Here is a 19159-nt window from a genome sequence, read left to right as displayed (position 1 = left end):
GTCCCTCACAATCATCAAAAGAAAAACGACAGTCGTCTCAACTTCAATGTCACAGGAGCACAAAACACTTCTCCTCTGAGAGACACAGTGGAGGGGAACATTGTAATAGAGTCACAACAACATGATAGACAAAGACCTTTAAGAAGTTTAAGACAAACTTGGAACAATGAATATATACAACCCCTTGACATGAACGCCAGACATCATAACAGTTGAGGGACTCTGGGCTATAGAGACCAACGTTGAAAGTAACTGACTTTCTCAACCTGGTCTCAGTCTCTGAGTGTCGTCTTACCAGAATGGTGTCTCCGTGGGAACGGATGGTGGCGCCGAACCACTGGTGGGACTTGACTTCAGCCTGGTAGTCTGTGCCACTGACAGTGACTATGCGGTCCCCTGGGAAGAAGACAAAACAACAACTAAACTGAGTGTATGAGTGATGACTGAAGAAAGGGTAATGAAACATTGTAGTTCTTCTCTTGGAGGCTCCAGACAACGTCATCCAGACATCTGCTACTACAGGACTTACTTACTGCATCATTAAACACAAACACACATCAAGTTTCTCATGAAGAACTTTCCAGAGAGAAACAGAGGAAAACTAGAAGGTATTTGGTGCTCACCAGAGCCTTATATTCCTCATTATGGCTCTGGTCCTCACTGTTCAGATGTCAACCTGAGTTCTCTGACTGGTCCAGCTCTGGGTGACCACACTGACCCTGACTCTGTTTGGCCACCTGGCCTGTAACCCAGAGCTCTACTCCATCGCTGTCTGAGACCCAAATCGCACCATACTCCCTATATAGTGCACTACTCTTGACCAGAGACATGCACTATGTAGGGAATAGGGTGCCATTTAGGATTCAGCCTCTGTGACAGGACAAGACATGGCTGCAGGAGTCAGGTTCAAACAGGTTCAAACAGGACGTTTTATTGGCAAGACTGATGCAACATCTGTGTTGCCATGGTGAGAAACAAAATCCAAACAAATCGGTTTATACAGTGTACATACCGTGAAACATCCTGTAACAAGTATTCTAAACGCTTGGAATTCGGACAACAAGACGTATCCAGTGGAACTTGTACCCAGCAACCGCACCCCAGCCCACTTCTTTTTTCCCACTAATATTCTCCAGCGCTAAACCACAAGTGTTGCAACAGAGCCATATCTATCTGTCGGGGAAGGGGGCCTGGTGGTGTGAGCCAGAGGTTGTGACCTGTGGATGTGAGGAAAGCAGGCTGTGTTTCAGCCTCCTCTGCAGGCTGTGTGTCAGCTCTGGGTGAAGGCCTGCTCTGCTCCATGTCTTGGTGGAAGGAAAGAAAGAAAGAGGGGGGGACTGTGTCCAAGGAAAACAAACGCTCTGGCTCTGCTTCTTCCTAGCAACCTCTTAGGCATGCATCTCTCTCTCGCAAGTGTTCCCTCTCCACTTTCTGTCCATCCCTTTGTTCATCACTCTCTCTCTTGTTCTCTCTGTTCCTTTTTCTCCCCCTCTCCTGCTTCACTTCCTCCTTCTCTCAGGGAGTTTGGTCTCCCCCTGGCCTGGAAGGAAAGCAGTGGGGATTAGGGTCCTTTAATAACGTCACAGTAGATATAACATCACCAGGCTTCCCCTTCAGCATTACTCATGGGCTCACAGCACCCCTGTTCCCTACCATAATACATGTGGTCACCGCCATCATGTGTGGAAAGACACGCTTTAGCGATACCACAAATAACATGCCTAACATTAAAAATATCTAAGAGGCTTGTTCCTTTAACTGCACAGCAATAATCTGCACTACTATTTTCATAACTCAGGGGCCTTTGTTTTGATAAAGTGAGAGGGTGACACTGAGGAGACATGCAAGCCAAATAGGACACACTACCCCGGCAACCATGAGTATCAGCAGGGAAATCTATCTATTATTCATGTTTCAGAACTGTAGTAGATGGATTCTTCTTGACCACCTGGTCACGGTGAAACAGAAAATGATATTCAACATGACATCTCTACAGTCATGTCAATGACATAATCTCTACGTTCAGAGCCCAAGACTATCAACTCCATACAGAACTGGCGTTGGGGTGTTCTCTAACTTCACTTCTCAATGAGCTGCTGTGCTCTGAGCTCCGTGTCTGTCACTGCTCTTATTGTCCATGTCAGAGGTGCTATATTGGCTTTCATACAGTGTGATGGATGGAATGATGAAAAGATCAGTAGGTTAAGAGGCAGGACAAGCCAGACAAACACGCCTTTGATACGAGAGAGAAAAATCCAGTAGACGCTTGTGGCAATGTGGTCATGTAACATCCTTTCAGTGAACTTGGGTAGACTTTGTGCTGACGTGACTAGTGCCCCTCGACCCTTCTCTCTCCTGAGACAGGACAGCAGAGAGTAGGGTGGGGTCTGGCGTGTGTCCACAGACTCTCCCCTTTGAACTTTGCGAGAGGAGACCCATTAGAGGAGTATCCTGGGTTAGAGTACAGGGCGGATGCGGTCAGAGACAAGTGGCCAAATTCACTCATCACATTTGCTGGCCCTGGGGGAGTTACTGGTGGTAGGGGAAGATGGTTCATAGATGGAAACAGGGCTCTGATTTCCACCTGTCCCTCTCGCTCTCCCTCAGATCACTGGGTTGTCTCATCTTATCTCATTGGAAGGGGAAGTGGAGAGGGAGGCCTCTTGGTCAGGCTCAGGGAAGACCTCACCCACACTCAGGGGAGACCTCACCCACACTCAGGGGAGACTTCACCCACACTCAGGGGAGACCTCACCCACACTCAGGGGAGACCTCACCCACACTCAGGGGAGACCTCACCCACATTCAGGGGAGACCTCACCCAACTCAGGGGAGACCTCACCCACACTCAGGGGAGACCTCACCCACACTCAGGGGAGACCTCACCCACAGTCAGGGGAGACCTCACCCACACTCAGGGGAGACCCTGAATAATGTCACAAAAACAGACACACCTCTCATATAAAGGGTCAACACTAATATATTACCGAGCTCTAGCCATGTCATAAGCAAATAAGGAAAACATATTTCCTTTGTCCTACAGACAGGAGTGCTAGGCTCTTGTATGCTGGCCCAGATGGCAGAATTGGCTCTTCCTCACAAATCAAATGTTCGCCTTCAAAGCCCACTGTCCAAATCCCCAAAAGACTATCCTTCACCCAGAACGCCCTGCTGCACATTACATCACTGTGACAAACATGGCCCTCAGCCAGCATCCAAGGATGTGCAACACATTTTATGAATCTGTTGGAAGAGAAGGGGAATGAAAACAGAAGAAAGGAGCAACCAGCAATTTGATTCCTTGAGATCTGCTGTAAAATGGGGCTCCACTGTGTGTGTGTGTGTGTGTGTGTGTGTGTGTGTGTGTGTGTGTGTGTGTGTGTGTGTGTGTGTGTGTGTGTGTGTGTGTGTGTGTGTGTGTGTGTGTGTGTGTGTGTGTGTGTGTGTGTGTGTGTGTGTGTGCCAGAGGGAGAGAACAATCTAATATACACAATACACAGCAAATTCTTCTATCCTACAACTCTGTTACTCCTTAACTTACTCTTTCATCATTCCTGTAAAGGTTGATGGGGCCTTCAGCTGTCCAGTCACTGGAACACTGCTCCACTTCTCTGAAGAGCTCACAATAGTGAGCCATAAACCCGGGAAGGTTTACTGTATGTCTACCCTTTACATTCAGGTTCAAATTAAGCTCTTTGGCGAGAACAAATATAGAATTGTATTTATTGTCATTGTATGTAGTGGCCGTTTCTTTTGACTGTATATTTGTTCTCCCTATATGCCCTGGAGTTATATGCCCTGGAGTTATATGCCCTGGAGTTATATGCCCTGGAGTTATATGCCCTGGAGTTATATGCCCTGGACAGAACACATACTGTATCTAGCCTAAAGGGAAGATACCCTTGTCTAAAACACTCCAAAAACACGTTTTTGTCCCAAAAAGAAAGGCACTAATGACATGCTCAAAGGGATCAAATCAAATAAAAACTATTAGCACATTTGCCGAATAGAACAGGCGTAGACTTAACAGTGAAACACTTGCTTACGTGCCCTTCCCAAATAGTTAAAAAATATTATAATTTTTTTTAAATAGTAACACAAGAGGAATAAAATACCCAAGAATGGAGCTATATACAGGAAGTACCAGTACCATATCAATGTGAGGCTATATACAGGGAGTACCTGTACCAGATCAATGTGGAACTATATACAGGAAGTACCAGTACCTGATCAATGTGAGGCAATATACAGGAAGTACCAGTACCAGATCAATGTGAGGCTATATACAGGGAGTACCAGTACCAGATCAATGTGAGGCTATATACAGGGAGTACCAGTACCAGATCAATGTGAGGCTATATACAGGGAGTACCAGTACTAGATCAATGTGAGGCTATATACAGAAAGTACCAGTACCAAATCAATGTGAGGCTATATACAGGAAGTACCAGTACCAGATCAATGTGAGGCTATATACAGGAAGTACCAGTACCAGATCAATGTGAGGCTATATACAGGAAGTACCAGTACCAGATCAATCTGAGGCTATATACATGAAGTACCAGTACCAGATCAATGTGAGGCTATATACAGGGAGTACCAGTACCAGATCAATGTAGTGCTATATACAGGGAGTACCAGTACCAGATAAATGTAGAACTATATACAGGGAGTACCAGATCAATGTACAGACGTATTTGAGGTAGATACTGTATGTACAGGAAGGCAGGGTAAAGTGACGAGGCATCAGGATAGATAATAATATATGCAGCAGCATATGATGAGCGTAAAAGTATGTGTGTGCGCATGTGTTTGTGTTGTATCGGTGTGTGTGTGCGTGTGCGTGCATGTGTTTGTGTTGTCGATGTGCACGTGTGCGTGTGTGTGTGCGTATATGTAGTGTGTGGGTTTGTGTGTGCGCATCGAGTTTCCAGGAACCAATGTGTCAAACAAAGGATCAGTGAAGTAGAACAGAGACACATGATCACCTGCCGGCCACAGGAGCTTGGAGGTCATGGACCAGTGGTTTTAAGAAGTGCTTAGAACAGGACCACGGCTTGACCAGCTTAACGGTTGCTAACCATCCTCTACAATCTCCAGTTCTCAAGAGTCTCACGCTCCAGTCACCAGTCAAGACAATAAAAAGAGAGGAGTGCATGAGAAGTTTATGTTATAGGAAGCAGAGAGCCGGGACGGAGCGAAAAGGACAGCTGGCATTCTGCTGTGATGTTTGACTCAAACGTTAGTGCTGAAACCACTTGTGAGTCGATAAGTCAATGTAATTCAGAACATGTTCAGACTTCAAGAGCAAGAAGGCGTGATCAAGACCTAGAGCAATGAGGTCCTATTGGGTCTTACCTTGATTGTCAAATTCAATGTTGTGGCACTCAGATTGGCCGAGACTCCATGGGCAGAAGTACACAGACCCGCCCTCTGTGATGTTGAACTGACTGGTATTGGCCTTGGGAGCGCCAATCACTACACTGACGCTGTAAGAAGAGAGAAGAAACATGTAGTCATTCAAATGTCATTATGTCACCTCTACCTAACATGCTTCCTCCCCCAGCAACATAACAGTAGAAGTATAGCAACTTAGATCCACTGAATGAGTTTGGTATTATTTTCTGTCATTATAGTTTGTTAATATCTGCTCTTGGTCTGGTATCATATAAAAATACATTCCAGACCTTCTATTCAACAGTTTAAGCATGATGCAGAGCTGGTAAAGTGTCTTCAGACCCCTTCAATATTTTCACATTTTGTTATGTTACAGCCTCATTTCAAAATTGATTAAATTGTTTCTTTTCCTCATCAATCTACACATAATACCCCATAACGACAAAGCGAAAACAGGTTTTTAGACATGTTTGCTAATTTATAACAAAATAACTGAAATAACTTTTTTATATACAGTACCAGTCAAAAGTTTAGACACCGACGCATTTATACATTTTTACTATTTTCTACATTGAAGAATAATAGTGAAGACATCAGTAACCAAAAAAAGTGTTAAACAAAACCAAATATATTTTCGATTTTAGAATCTTCAAAGTAGTCACCCTTTGCATTGATGACAGCTTTGCACACTCTTGGCATTCTCTCAAACAACTTCATGAGGAATGCTTTTCCTACAGTCTTGAAGGAATTCCAACATATGCTGAGCACTTGTTGGCTGCTTTTCCTTCACTCTGTGGTTCAACTCATCCCAAACCATCTCAATTGGTTTGAGGTCAGGTAATTGTGGAGGTCAGGTCATCTGATGCAGCACTCCATCACTCTCTTTCTTGGCCAAATAGCCCTCCTCCTCCATGCTTCACGGTGGGAACCACACATGCGGACATCATCTGTTCACCTACTCTGTGTCTCAAAAAAACATTGGAACCAAAAAAATCAAAAAATTGGACTCCAAAAGGACAGATTTCCACCTTTCTAATGTCCATTGCTCGTGTTTCTTGGCCCAAGCAAGTCTCTTCTTATTGGTGTCCTTTAGTAATGCTTTCTTTGCAGCGATTCGACCATGAAGGCCTGATTCACGCAGTCTCCTCTGAACAGTTGATGTTAAGATGTGTCTGTTAATTGAACTCAGTGAAGCATTTATTTGGGCTGCAATCTGAGGTGCAGTTAACTCTAATGAACTTATCCTCTGCAGCAGAGGTAACTCTGGGTCTTCCTGTGGAAGGTCCTCATGAGAGCCAGTTTTATGATAGAGCTTGATGGTTTTTGCGACAGCGCTTGATGGTTTTTGCGACTGCACTTGAAGAAACTTTTAAAGTTCTTGACATTTTCCAGATTGACTGACCTTCATGTCTTAAAGAAATTATGGACTGTCATTTCTCTTTGCTTACATGAGTTGTTCTTGCCATAATATGGACTTGGTATTTTACCAAATAGGGCTATCTTCTGTAATCGACCCTTACCTTGTCAAAACACAACTGATTGGCTCAAATGCATGAACTTCTTGGATATAGGGGGCGCTCTTTTAATTTATGGATTAAAAAACTTGCCCGTTTTAAGCGCAATATTTTGTCACGAAAAGATGCTCGACTATGCATATAATTGGCAGCTTTGGAAAGAAAACACTCTAACATTTCCAAAACTGCAAAGATATTATCTGTGAGTGCCACAGAACTCATGCTACAGGCGAAACCAAGATGAAACTTCAACCAGGAAATGGGCAGAATTTTTGAGGCTCTGTTTTCCATTGTCTCCTTATATGGCTGTGAATGCGCCGGGAATGAGCCTGCCCTTTCTATCGTTTCTCCAAGGTGTCTGCAGCATTGTGACGTATTCGTAGGCATATCATTGGAAGATTGGAGACTACATTTCCCAGGGGTCCGCCCGGTGTCCTTTGTCTAAATTGGTGCGTAATCTACAAGCTGCACGCAGTCATCCAGTGATTGAGAGGAGAGAGGAGGCTTTCAACGAACGATATATCATGAAGAGATATGTGAAAAACACCTTGAGGATTGATTCTAAACAACGTTTACCATGTTTCAGTCGATATTATGGAGTTAATTTGGAAATAAGTTCGGCGTTTTGATGACTGATTTTTCGTTTGTTTTTGGTAGCCAAACGTGACGCACCAAACGGAGCGATTTCTCCTAAACAAATAAATCTTTCAGGAAAAACTGAGCATTTGCTATCTAACTGAGAGTCTCCTCATTGAAAACATCTGAAGTTCTTCAAAGGTAAATGATTTTATTTGAATGATTTTCTGGTTTTTGTGAAAATGTTGCCTGCTGATGCTAACGCTAAATGCTACGCTAGCTGCGCTAGCTGTTACACAAATGCTTGTTTTGCTATGGTTGAGAAGCATATTTAGAAAATCTGAGATGACAATGTTGTTAACAAAAGGCTAAGCTTGAGAGCTAGCATATTAATTTCATTTCATTTGCGATTTTCATGAATAGTTAACGTTGTGTTATGCTAATGAGCTGCGGGGATAATTACACTCCTGGATACAGGTTTTTTTCGTAGCTAAACGTGACGCACCAAACGGAGCGATTTCTCCTAAACAAATAATCTTTCAGGAAAAACTGAGCATTTGCTATCTAACTGAGAGTCTCCTCATTGAAAACATCTGAAGTTCTTCAAAGGTAAATGATTTTATTTGAATGATTTTCTGGTTTTTGTGAAAATGTTGCCTGCTGATGCTAACGCTAAATGCTACACTAGCTGCGCTAGCTGTTACACAAATGCTTGTTTTGCTATGGTTGAGAAGCATATTTTGAAAATCTGAGATGACAGTGTTGTTAACAAAAGGCTAAGCTTGAGAGCTAGCATATTCATTTCATTTCATTTGCGATTTTCATGAATAGTTAACGTTGAGTTATGGTAATGAGCTTGAGGCTGTATTCACGATCCCGGATCCGGGATGGCTAGAATCAAGAGTTAAGGAAATAAATTCCACCAATTAATTTTTAACAAAGCACACCTGTTAATTGAAATGCATTCCAAGTGTCCACCTCATGAAGCTGGTTGAGAGGATGCCAAGAGAAATATAAATATAAAATATTTAGATTTGTTAAACACTTTTTTGGTTATTACATGATTCCATGTGTGTTATTTCATAGTATTGATGTCTTCACTATTATCCTACAATTTAGAAAATAGTCCAAATAAAGAAAAACCCTTGAATGATTAGGTGTGTGCAAACTTTTGATTGTTACTGTAAGTATTCAGACCCTTTACTATGAGACTCAAAATTGAGCTCAGGTGCATCCTGTTTCCATTGATCATCCATGAGATGTTTCTCTTGATTGGAGTCCACCTGTGGTAAATTCAATTGATTGGACATGATTTGTAAAGGCAAACACTTGTCTATATAAGGTCCCACAGTTGACAGAGCACGTCAGAGCAAAAACCAAGTCATGAGGTCGAAGTAATTGTCCGTAGAGCTCTGAGGCAGGATTGTGTTGAGGCACAGATCTGGAGAAGGGTACCAAAACAATTCTTCAGCATTGAAGGTCCGCAAGAACACAGTGGCCTCAATCATTCTTAAATGGAAGAAGTTTGGAACCACCAAGTCTCTTCGTAGAGCTGGCTGCCTGGCCAAACTGAGCAATCGGGGGAGAAGGGCCTTGGTCAGGGAGGTGACCGAGAACCCGATGGTCACTCTGCCAGAGCTCCAGAGGTTCTCTGTGGAGATGGGAGAAACTTCCAGAAGTATAATCATCTCTGCAGCACCCCAACAATCAGGCCTTTATGGTAGAGTGGCCAGACGGAAGTCACTCCTCAGTAAAAGGCACATGACAGCCCGCTTGGAGTTTGCCAAATGTTACCTAATGACTCTCAGACCATGAGAAACAAGATTCTCTGGTCTGATGGAACCAAGATTGAACTATTTGGCCTGAATGCCAAGTGTCACGTCTGGAGGGAACCTGGCACCATTCCTACTGTGAAGCATGGTGATGGCAGCATCATGATGTGGCAATGTTTTTCAGCGGCAGGGCATGGAAGACTAGTCAGCATCGAGGGAAAGATGAATGGAGAAAAGTACATAGGAGATGCTTGATGAAAAACTGCTCCAGAGTACTCAGGACCTCAGACTGGGGCTAAGGTTTACCTACCAAGAGGACAACAACCCCAAGTACACAGCCAAGAAAATGCAGGAGTGGCTTCAGGACAATAATGTAAAAGTCCGTGTGTGGCCCAGCCAGAGCCCGGACTTGAACCCGATCAAACATCTCTCAAGAGACCTGAAAATAGCTGTGCAGCGACACTCCCAATCCAACCGGACAGAGCTTGAGAGGATCTGCAGAGAAGAATGGGAGAAATTTCCCAAATACAGGGGTGCCAAGCTTGTAGCGTCACACGCAAGAAGACTCAAGGCCGTAATTGCTGCCAATAGTGCTTCAACAAAGTACTAAGTAAAGGGTCTGAATACTTGAAATTTCCGTTTTTATTTTTTTATACATTTGCAAACATTTCTAAAAAACTATTTTGGACATGTACTTTTGGGTATTGTGTGTAGATGGATGGGGGGGGGGACAATTTAATCCATTTAGAATAAGGTTGTAAACGTAACAAAATGTGGAAAAAGTCAAGGGGTCTGAATACTTTCCGAATGCACTGTATATACATCTCACTGCTCACAAAGCTATACCCCTACTTCCAACATTCTAACAGGTTCTAGTACAGTACTATGTTAAATAACATTGTAACCATGTGCAATTGTTGCTGTAATGTGTGCACAAGACATTCTCTCCCTCTCTCGGTTACACACACACACATGCGATCTCTGTGGGGCAAATTCGATGGGATAACAAGAAAGCAGAAGGCGTAAGTGGGGTCACACTGTTGTTTCCACAGCTGTATGGCCCTTTAGACAGACATCTAGCTAAACCACTTAACCCTGCAGTAAACTAATAGCAAAGCCAGGACTGGTACAGATATATCGCTGCTGTAACCCTGAAGTGAACTAAATGCAAAACCAGGACTGTTACAGACATATAGCTGCTGTAACACGGAAACCCCTTCAGCAGATCTACCAGCAACGAGTGGTCTTACAGGTGAGTGTGAGGAACAGCTAACCAGGTTAAAAATCACTGGGACAGAATATTCAATGACAGAGGAAACCCAAAACTGCCAGGTAATGAGAACTTTTAGACAATCCACTGAACCAGGACATATTGCCATGGATCAACTGACAGACATTTTTTCCAGTAGACAGTCTGGCTGAACCAGCACAGTGTAGTCATTACCTCATCGAGGCTCCAATTATCCCATCATCATCACTGGCATGGTGCTGGACAGTGAAGTGGGCAGAAAACAGAAGAGATGAGGGCAGTGAGTGTAGAGTAGAGCCTAGAGGGGTCTTCCTAAACACAGGAAGAGCACACCCTTTCCTGCTCCAGGTCAGTCACCCAATGATGCGTGGTAGTTTACGTTATCGCTAAATTTAAATATCTATCAGGGGACAACTACTCAACAATTTCCAGTCCAGACTCAAGACGATCCACCGTCATTTCAGAAACCAGCCTTGGTGAAACCATACTTTCATCCTAGTCAGACTGCACTGCTTTTGTATAGCCACGACACGTTCCCATCTTGGTTAGGACTTATAGATGGGTCTTTTTACATAGAAATAAGGTTTGGTAGAAGAGACTATTGGAGTACAGAGAAGTTGGCGTCAGCCAGGCCTTATGGTGTTCAAAACTGAGGCCAAACAGGGGGCCAGGTCATAAAGGTGAGGGTATAGAAGAGATAAAGTGCAGGCCAAACCCAAGTCAAAGCTTTGGCAGAAATCCTTGGTTTGTTTTGGAAGAGGGAAAAGAAAACATGGCCGTCCGGATTTGGGGGAGAGAGAGTGAGAGAGTCCAAGTGCTCTGGCCCTGGGTTTAGACTGAGGAGGGTAGCTCCCAGAAGAGTAGACAGTGGAGCTCTGGCTGTAGAATCATGTAGATCACAGAGAACCTTTGTCATCATGGATTCCCATGATGAGACAGCTGACAGGCTCTCTCTCTCTTCACACTCACGCAGATATGAAGTTTGACACTAGAGTGTTCACTCCATAGCATATTCTATGGTTCATCACTTGTTCATTGAAGGGATAATCCAGCCCAAACCACTAATTCCTATAAATAACACTAATATGTGAAAACAAATTTTATGAACAAATGTTTCATTTTGTCATTATAACAAGGTTGGTAGAAACATGTGGACATTGTTTTGGGAAATCTGTTGCAGCTCAAGCCTACTACAAACCCACAATGCAATGCTCTCGCTTTCTGTGCTGGCTGACCAGCTTGAGGAAAATAGGCAGGTTTCCCGACTCCTACCCTGACACTGAGACGGGATTGCGTGACGATTAGTTTAGTAACCACGTGACGCAGCATTACAACGTGAATGTGATGGGTCAGTCAGTTGGGTGGGACATTTCTTTATTCATTGCCCAATGGGATACCGATCTCCTCCTTTCTGTAATATCTCTGTCTCCCACAGATACACAGGGCGCATTGCAAGATGGTACTTGAAGGAGAAACAGAGTTGAATAATTTGGGACACTGTTTAGATTGAGCACATCTAAGCGAAATATATACATTGTCATGACAGCTGACGATATAGGTGGATGGATGTGTTCTAGTATGCCCATACCATATATTGGCTGATGTGGTGATCTGAAGAGCAGGTCATTGTTTTAAAAGCATCATGAAATGTGATCGTGTGTTATACCCCCCATCTCCAGTGACGAGAATTATGTAGCTATGACGCTGTTCCTACACGATTTCCTGATTTTCACAGTCAGACCACTTAGAAGTTAAATCACAGGGATTTCATTTTTTTACCCACTGACAGAACATAGACTGTCACCAAATTGACAGGAGTTTCATGATTTGTATTTCTAGGGGTGGATTATCCCTTTAATAGCCCACTGCTGAGGTGGAGCTCTGCTTTGTCCATTCATGTCTCATATCTCAGTGCTTCCCCTCTCTTTAAGTGCTAGAGACATATACAGAACACAAGTTTGGCTGTGCTCCTGTGTTCCAAAATGTGCTTTTGAGCAATACCATTTGAACAAATTGTTTTAAATATTGTATAATTTGAAGATATAAAAATTAAAATCAGTACAGTCCAAAAATGTTTTTTTTTTACAAATCCTTGTCCAGGGGTAAATTAAACAAGAGCCAGTAAGCACAAAATCCCAAGCACTAAAATGCCAAAGAAAGTAGACTTACTACATCTATTGAGAATCTGATCTGAATACATGCTAAAAGTATTCTGTGATGGCATCATTTCAAAGGGAAAAAAGTCAACAAGGGGGAGGTGCTTTAATCAGCAAACTGGAAACAGGGGTGTGTTTTTTCACCTCTCTCTCTCTCTCTCTCTCTCTCTCTCACAGACACACACACAATAACACATTGATAGTGATCTGAAAGTATTCTAAATAAGGAATAATTAGTATTTAATGGGCCTTTATCTGGCAGGGGATCAGTCTAGCTAGAGTTAGAATTGTGATTTAGAAAGGGCTTTGCATACAGAGACTGAGGACACTGTCTGGCCCTCTGAGGATAAGGACAGAGCAGAGGAGAGGTATACTATTTTTTAGATTTCACCTTTATTTAACCAGGTAGGCAAGTTGAGAACAAGTTCTCATTTACAACTGCGACTTGGCCAAGATAAAGCAAAGCAGTGTGACACAAACAACACAGAGTTACACATGGGATAAACAAATGTACAGTAATAACAGAATAGAAAATCTATATGCAGTGTGTGCAAATGTAGTAAGATTAGGGAGGAAAGGCTATAAATAGGCCATAGTGGCGAAATAATTACAATTTAGCAATTAAACACTAGAGTGATAGATGTGCAGAACATGAATGTGCAAGTATAGACACTGGGGTGCAAAGGAGAGAAAAAATATGGGGATGAGGTAGTTGGGTGGGCTATTTACAGATGACCTGTGTATAGGTGCAATGATCGGTAAGCTGCGTTGACAGCTGATGCTTAAAACTTGAAATTGCAGAGCGCGAAATTCAAATGACAGAAATAGTCATATTTAACATTCATGAAAATACAAGTGTCATACATCAGAAAAAAGCTTAACTTCTTGTTAATCTAGCCGCTGTCTCGGATTTCAAAAAGGCTTTACGGCAAAAGCACACCATGTGATTATCTGAGAACAGCGCCCAGTACACAAAAGCATTAAAAACATTTTCCAAATACGAAAAGTCAGAAACGAAAGTCAGAAATAGCGATAAAATAAATGCCTTACCTTTGAAGATCTTCTTCTGTTGGCACTCCAAAAGGTCCCAACTACATCACAAATGGTCCTTTTGTTCGATAAAGTCTGTCTTTATATCCCAAAAAACTCATTCAATAATAATCATTCAATAATCCCCTGGTTTCCCTCCTTCGAAATGCATTCAAAATGAATCTCAAACGCTACCAAACTTCTCCAAACAAGTCAAATAACGTTTATAATCAAACCTCAGGTACCCTAATACGTAAATAAACTATCAAATTTAAGATGGAGAATCGTTATTGTCTTTACCAGAAGTACGCGCTCTCATCCACATGCATGAAAACACTACAGCCAAAATGGGAGCCACTTAGAAAAACTACAAATTCTAGCTCATTTTCCTGACACTCTTTCTAAAGACTGTTGACGCCCTAGTGGAAGCCCTAGGAACTGCAATCTGGGAGGTTTTCCCTTCATATAAAAAATGACAGCCATTGGAATAAGTGGTGGGCTGAATTTTTTTTCTCTGGATGGTTTGTCCTCGGGTTTTCGCCTGCCATATCAGTTCTGTTATACTCACAGTAATTATTTTCAAAGTTTCAGAAACTTTAGAGTGTTTTCTATCAACATCTACCAATTATATACATATCCTAGCTTCTGGGCCTGAGTAACAGGCAGTTTACTTTTGGCACGCTTCTCATCCAGACGTCAACAAACATCCTAGCCCAAAGAGGTTCAAGTTAGTGAGGGAGATATAAGACTCCAGCTTCAGTGATTTTTGCAATTCGTTCCAGTCACTGGCAGCAGAAAACTGGAAGTATAGGTGGCCAAAGGAGGAGTTGGCTTTGGGGATGACCAGTGAAATATACCTACTGGAGCGCGTGCTATGGGCGGGTGCTGCTATGGTGACCAGTGAGCTGAGATAAGGCTGGGCTTCACCTAGCAAAGACTTATAGATGACCTGGAGCCAGTGGGTTTGTCAACGAATTTGAAGCGAGGGCCAGCCAACGAGAGCATACTAGTCGCAGTGGTGGGTCGTATATGGGGCTTTGGTGACAAAACGGATGGCACTGTGATAGACTGCATCCAATTTGTTGAGTAGAGTGTTGGAGGCTATTTCGTAAATGACATCGCCGAAGTCAAGGATCGGTAGGGGAGTTAGTTTTACGAGGGTATGTTTGGCAACATGAGTGAAGGATGCTTTGTGGCAAAATAGGAAGCTGATTCCAGATTTAACTTTGGATGGAAGATGCTTAATGTGAGTCTGGAAGGAGAGTTTACAGTCTAACCAGACACCTAGGTATTTATAGTTGTCCACATATTCAGAACCATCCAGAGTAGTCAGAACCATCCAGAGTAGTGATGCTGGACGGGCGGGCAGGTGCGGGCAGCGATTGAAGAGCATGAATTTAGTTTTACTGGCATTTAAGAGCAGTTGGAGGCCACGGAAGGAGTGTTGTATGGCATTGAATCTCGTCTGGAGGTTTGTTAACACAGTGTCCAAAGGGCTAGAAGTATACAGAATGGTGTCGTCTGCGTAGAGGTGGATCAGAGAATCACCAGCAGCAAGAGCGACATCATTGATGTATACAGAGAAAAGAGTCGGCCCGAGAATTGAACCCTGCGGCACCGATTTGACACACTGAACTCTATCTGAGAAGTAGGTGGTGAACCAGGCAAGGCAGTCATTTGAGAAACCAAGGCTGTTGAGTCTTTCAACAGAGTTGAAAGCCTTGGCCAGGTCAATGAAGACGGCTGAACAGTATTGTCTTTTATCGATGGCGGTTATGATATCGTTTAGGACCTTGAGCGTGGCTGAGGTGCAGCCATGACCCGCTCGAAAACAAGATTGCATAGCAGAGGAGGTACGGTGGGATTCGAAATGGTCGGTGATCCATTTGTTAACTTGGCTTTCGAAGACTTTAGAAAGGCAGGGTAGGATAGACATAGGTCTGTAACAGTTTGGGTCTAGAGTGTCTCCCCCTTTGAAGAGGGGGATGACCACAGCAGGGATCTCAAACAAGAGGTTGAACAGGCTGGTAATAGGGGTTGCAACAATTGCGGCAGATTATTTTAGAAAGAGAGGGTCCAGATTGTCTAGCCCAGCTATCTGGATTTGGGTGAAGAAGAAATTGGGGAGGCTTGGGCAAGTTGCTGTGGGGGGTGCAGAGCTATTGACCGGGGTAGGGGTAGCCAGGTGGAAAGCATGGCCAGCCGTAGAAAAATGCTTATTGAAATTCATGATTATCGTAGACTTATCGGTGGTGACAGTGTTTCCTAGCCTCAGTGCAGTGAGCAGCTGGGAGGAGCTGCTCTTATTCTCCATGGACTTTACTATAGAGGACAACGTCTGGGCCTCTGAGGATAAGGACAGAGCAGAGGGGAGGTATACTATAGAGGACACCGTCTGGCCCTCTGAGGATAAGGACAGAGCAGAGGAGAGGTATACTATAGAGGACACCGTCTGGCCCTCTGAGGATAAGGACAGAGCAGAGGAGAGGTATACTATAGAGGACACCGTCTGGCCCTCTGAGGATAAGGACAGAGCAGAGGAGAGGTATACTATAGAGGACAGGGAGTAATTTCAGTTGCTTAATGTAAACACCAGGCTCTTCAAATCTACAGAGAATGTTATTGAGTGTATGAGGAACTCAAGGGAAAATCAACACTGCAATATCTACATCAAAGTTTTAATCAACAATCTCCGACAGAGAGAGTCAGTCAGAAGAGGGAGGTCCTAATTATAGAAGGTCAACATAGGCCACATTCACCAGTGAAGTCACAAGGCGGGATCCTCTGCCCAGGCGTTGCGGATGCATGTAAGATCTTACAACGCCTGGATAGGTATTTTACGTATCAGCTAACCACATCATATGTTTTAGCAATTTGTCAGTCAATGACACAGTCGATGACGTGGCATGCAGCCATTGGCTGATGCAATGAGGTCACTGTGGTTCTAGACCAGCCAGCAGATTCACCACAACTCTGATGTAGTCATAGCCTGCGTCGAGGTGACAGCCACAATACTTCAGAAACATGCTGGTAGAGGTTTGGTTTAGGGTCAGCTAAACCAAAGCCAAGAAACCCACAATCCTGCACTGGTGCAATCATAGGAAGGGTTATTTTCATTACGACGTAATTTCGACATAGTTTCCCAAAAAATTTATTGTGTTCATTTTGGCATCATATTTTCATGTTGAAATATAACAGCATTAAGTTTAGTACGGAGACTTTGAGCAATCTGCTGCTGGGAATGGCAGTGTGGGTGGAAGAAAAACATTAGTGGCTTTCCTGCATCTCCCGAAGCGAGACCCAACTCCCCAATCAGCAGCCCACTAACGATCCCAACCAACCCTCAGTCTGATGGTTTCATCGTTAATTCAACTAATTGATTTAGGCTGCTAGTGTCGAGCACACAACACAGAAACTCCTCAGTACAAACACAGACTCCTCAGTACAAACACAGACTCCTCAGTACAAACACAGACTCCTCAGTACAAACACAGACTCCTCAGTACAAACACAGACTCCTCAGTACAAACACAGACTCCTCAGTACAAACACAGACTCCTGAGTACAATCACAGACTCCTGAGTACAATCACAGACTCCTCAGTATAATCACAGACTCCTCAGTATAATGACTGTTGCTGGTGAGGGTTGTCTAATTTGAGGCTTCTGAAATCAGCAATACATAAGCTGCTGGTTGCAGCCACTATTTATACGTTTTTTTTTAATGAAGGGGCATTGTATAATGGTGGAAACTGTTGGTCTACCTCTGATTTTCCCAGGCTTAACCCAATAGAGTTTATGATGACGTTCGAGAGAGGCAGTCAGAAGCCAAATTCCTCTCGTCCCCTTCCCACCCAAACACAGCTTTTTACCCATTCCACAGTTAATGGTCTTCCTCCCAGCTGCAAAGCGTATGGCACTTGAACACTATTATAATTGTTTTAAGCCAGCCAGGAAAAAAACAGATGCAGCTTTGACTAAATAGCAAGAAATCACAATCACATTTTGTTGGACTACCAGATGGTGACTGCAGATGGCTGCAGTCACCATCTGCAGTCGTAAACCCTGGCTGCAATGGGAATGGTATGGCACAGACAGATTCCTAGGGAACTGGTAGGTCTACATATGAGGGAAAGACCAGAGAAAGGGCAGCAGGACTGGAGCCTTTAAATGAACAAGGCAGGAATCACCTGGAATTAAGTCCAGAAAACTGCCAAGAGAAGAGTTTCCTGAAAATGCCCTGTTGAGGACCTCCGCTCCACAAAAAGTTCAAAAGAATAACTAAAGGAGCCTTCAAAAACGTTGGTCCAAACCTCAGCTAGGGATAGGACTGCCTGAACAAAATACGTACCAAAATGAAGTCACTCAACTAACTCTTCACAGAGTTTACACTTCTAAATCAAATCCTCACATAAGGAGAAACTGAATTAGCTCAAGTGTAGTGACCCAGACTGAGCCCGTGGCACTCTTGACCTCCCTTCCTACCACTCCCTAGCAGATATTGAGATCTATCCTGAGCCCAAAACCCAATGAGTAAACAGCTACAGCAGCAACGGTCTCTCTTCCACTTTGAGAAACTGACTGCCGCACTGCATCGACGAACTGACACCAATAAACTAAAGAAAATGCATTGCTGTAGAAGAGGATGGTCTTCAGTCAGTAAAGCCAACAAACTGTCAAATGGGACCGTCACCAAGTATGGCATCGTCACATTATTACTGGACTGAATCCCTGGAGCGACTTCAGACTCACTATTACACTGTGGAGGGGAATGCCAGTTGAATAGTACTGTAATGTAACAACTTATTTTGGACCACATGGAGCCATGACACACGGCCTTCAGTCAGACACACAGCCTTCAGTCAGACACACGGCCTTCAGTCAGACACACGGCCTTCAGTCAGACACACGGCCTTCAGTCAGACACACGGCCTTCAGTCAGACACACGGCCTACGGTTCGATCAGAGCCAAAGCCAAACCGGAAAACAGACTGTCTGACTCCCAACTGCTATTTTGTCTGGTCATCCACTCAGCACTACACACAGGCACATGTGCACAGACACACGCACTCACACAAACACAGCATTTGTGTAGTTCTGCTGTCCAGGATCTCCTTCCTCTTATGGGACAGGCAGAGGGATGATGAGAGTACCAGGGCCTGCTGGGACAGTTAGAGCTGAATGAGAGAGAGCACTGTGCAGAACGCTCACTCATACAACCAGTAAGCTGCTACAGTAGGCTGTATCCAATGACTAAATGAGGTAGGAACCTGCACTGGAAAGTATTATTTTGAGAATTATGGAACAGTTCCAATCTCATTAGGGTTTCCTAACAATTTACCAAAACTACCCAGCATCCAGGTTAAAACATTCTTTGTCAAACTCCCATCTTGAGTACTGTACTTCAAAAGCAGGAGTTCGAACAAAAACTACACACCCACCAATGTTGATCTGATAAACATTATCC

The 19159-nt window shown here is 43.6% G+C and overlaps 1 protein-coding gene across 1 annotated transcript in view; it reads right to left on the bottom strand.

The window, feature by feature from the left end:
• LOC109908216 (integrin alpha-5) overlaps positions 1 to 19159 on the bottom strand; it is an 86384-nt gene that overhangs the window by 49086 nt on the left and 18139 nt on the right. Inside the window, exons 2-3 of the mRNA XM_031794483.1 lie at positions 5359 to 5489; positions 296 to 396 (exon numbers count right to left, since the gene is read on the bottom strand). Of these exons, the coding sequence (XP_031650343.1) occupies positions 296 to 396; positions 5359 to 5489 (232 nt within the window). The remainder of the gene's footprint in view (positions 1 to 295; positions 397 to 5358; positions 5490 to 19159) is intronic.

The sequence above is a fragment of the Oncorhynchus kisutch genome, linkage group LG17 (assembly GCF_002021735.2).
Source record: "Oncorhynchus kisutch isolate 150728-3 linkage group LG17, Okis_V2, whole genome shotgun sequence".
NCBI lineage: Eukaryota > Metazoa > Chordata > Actinopteri > Salmoniformes > Salmonidae > Oncorhynchus > Oncorhynchus kisutch.
The sequence above is the reverse complement of the archived record's forward strand: the minus strand, read 5'-3'. Positions and strand labels throughout refer to the sequence as shown.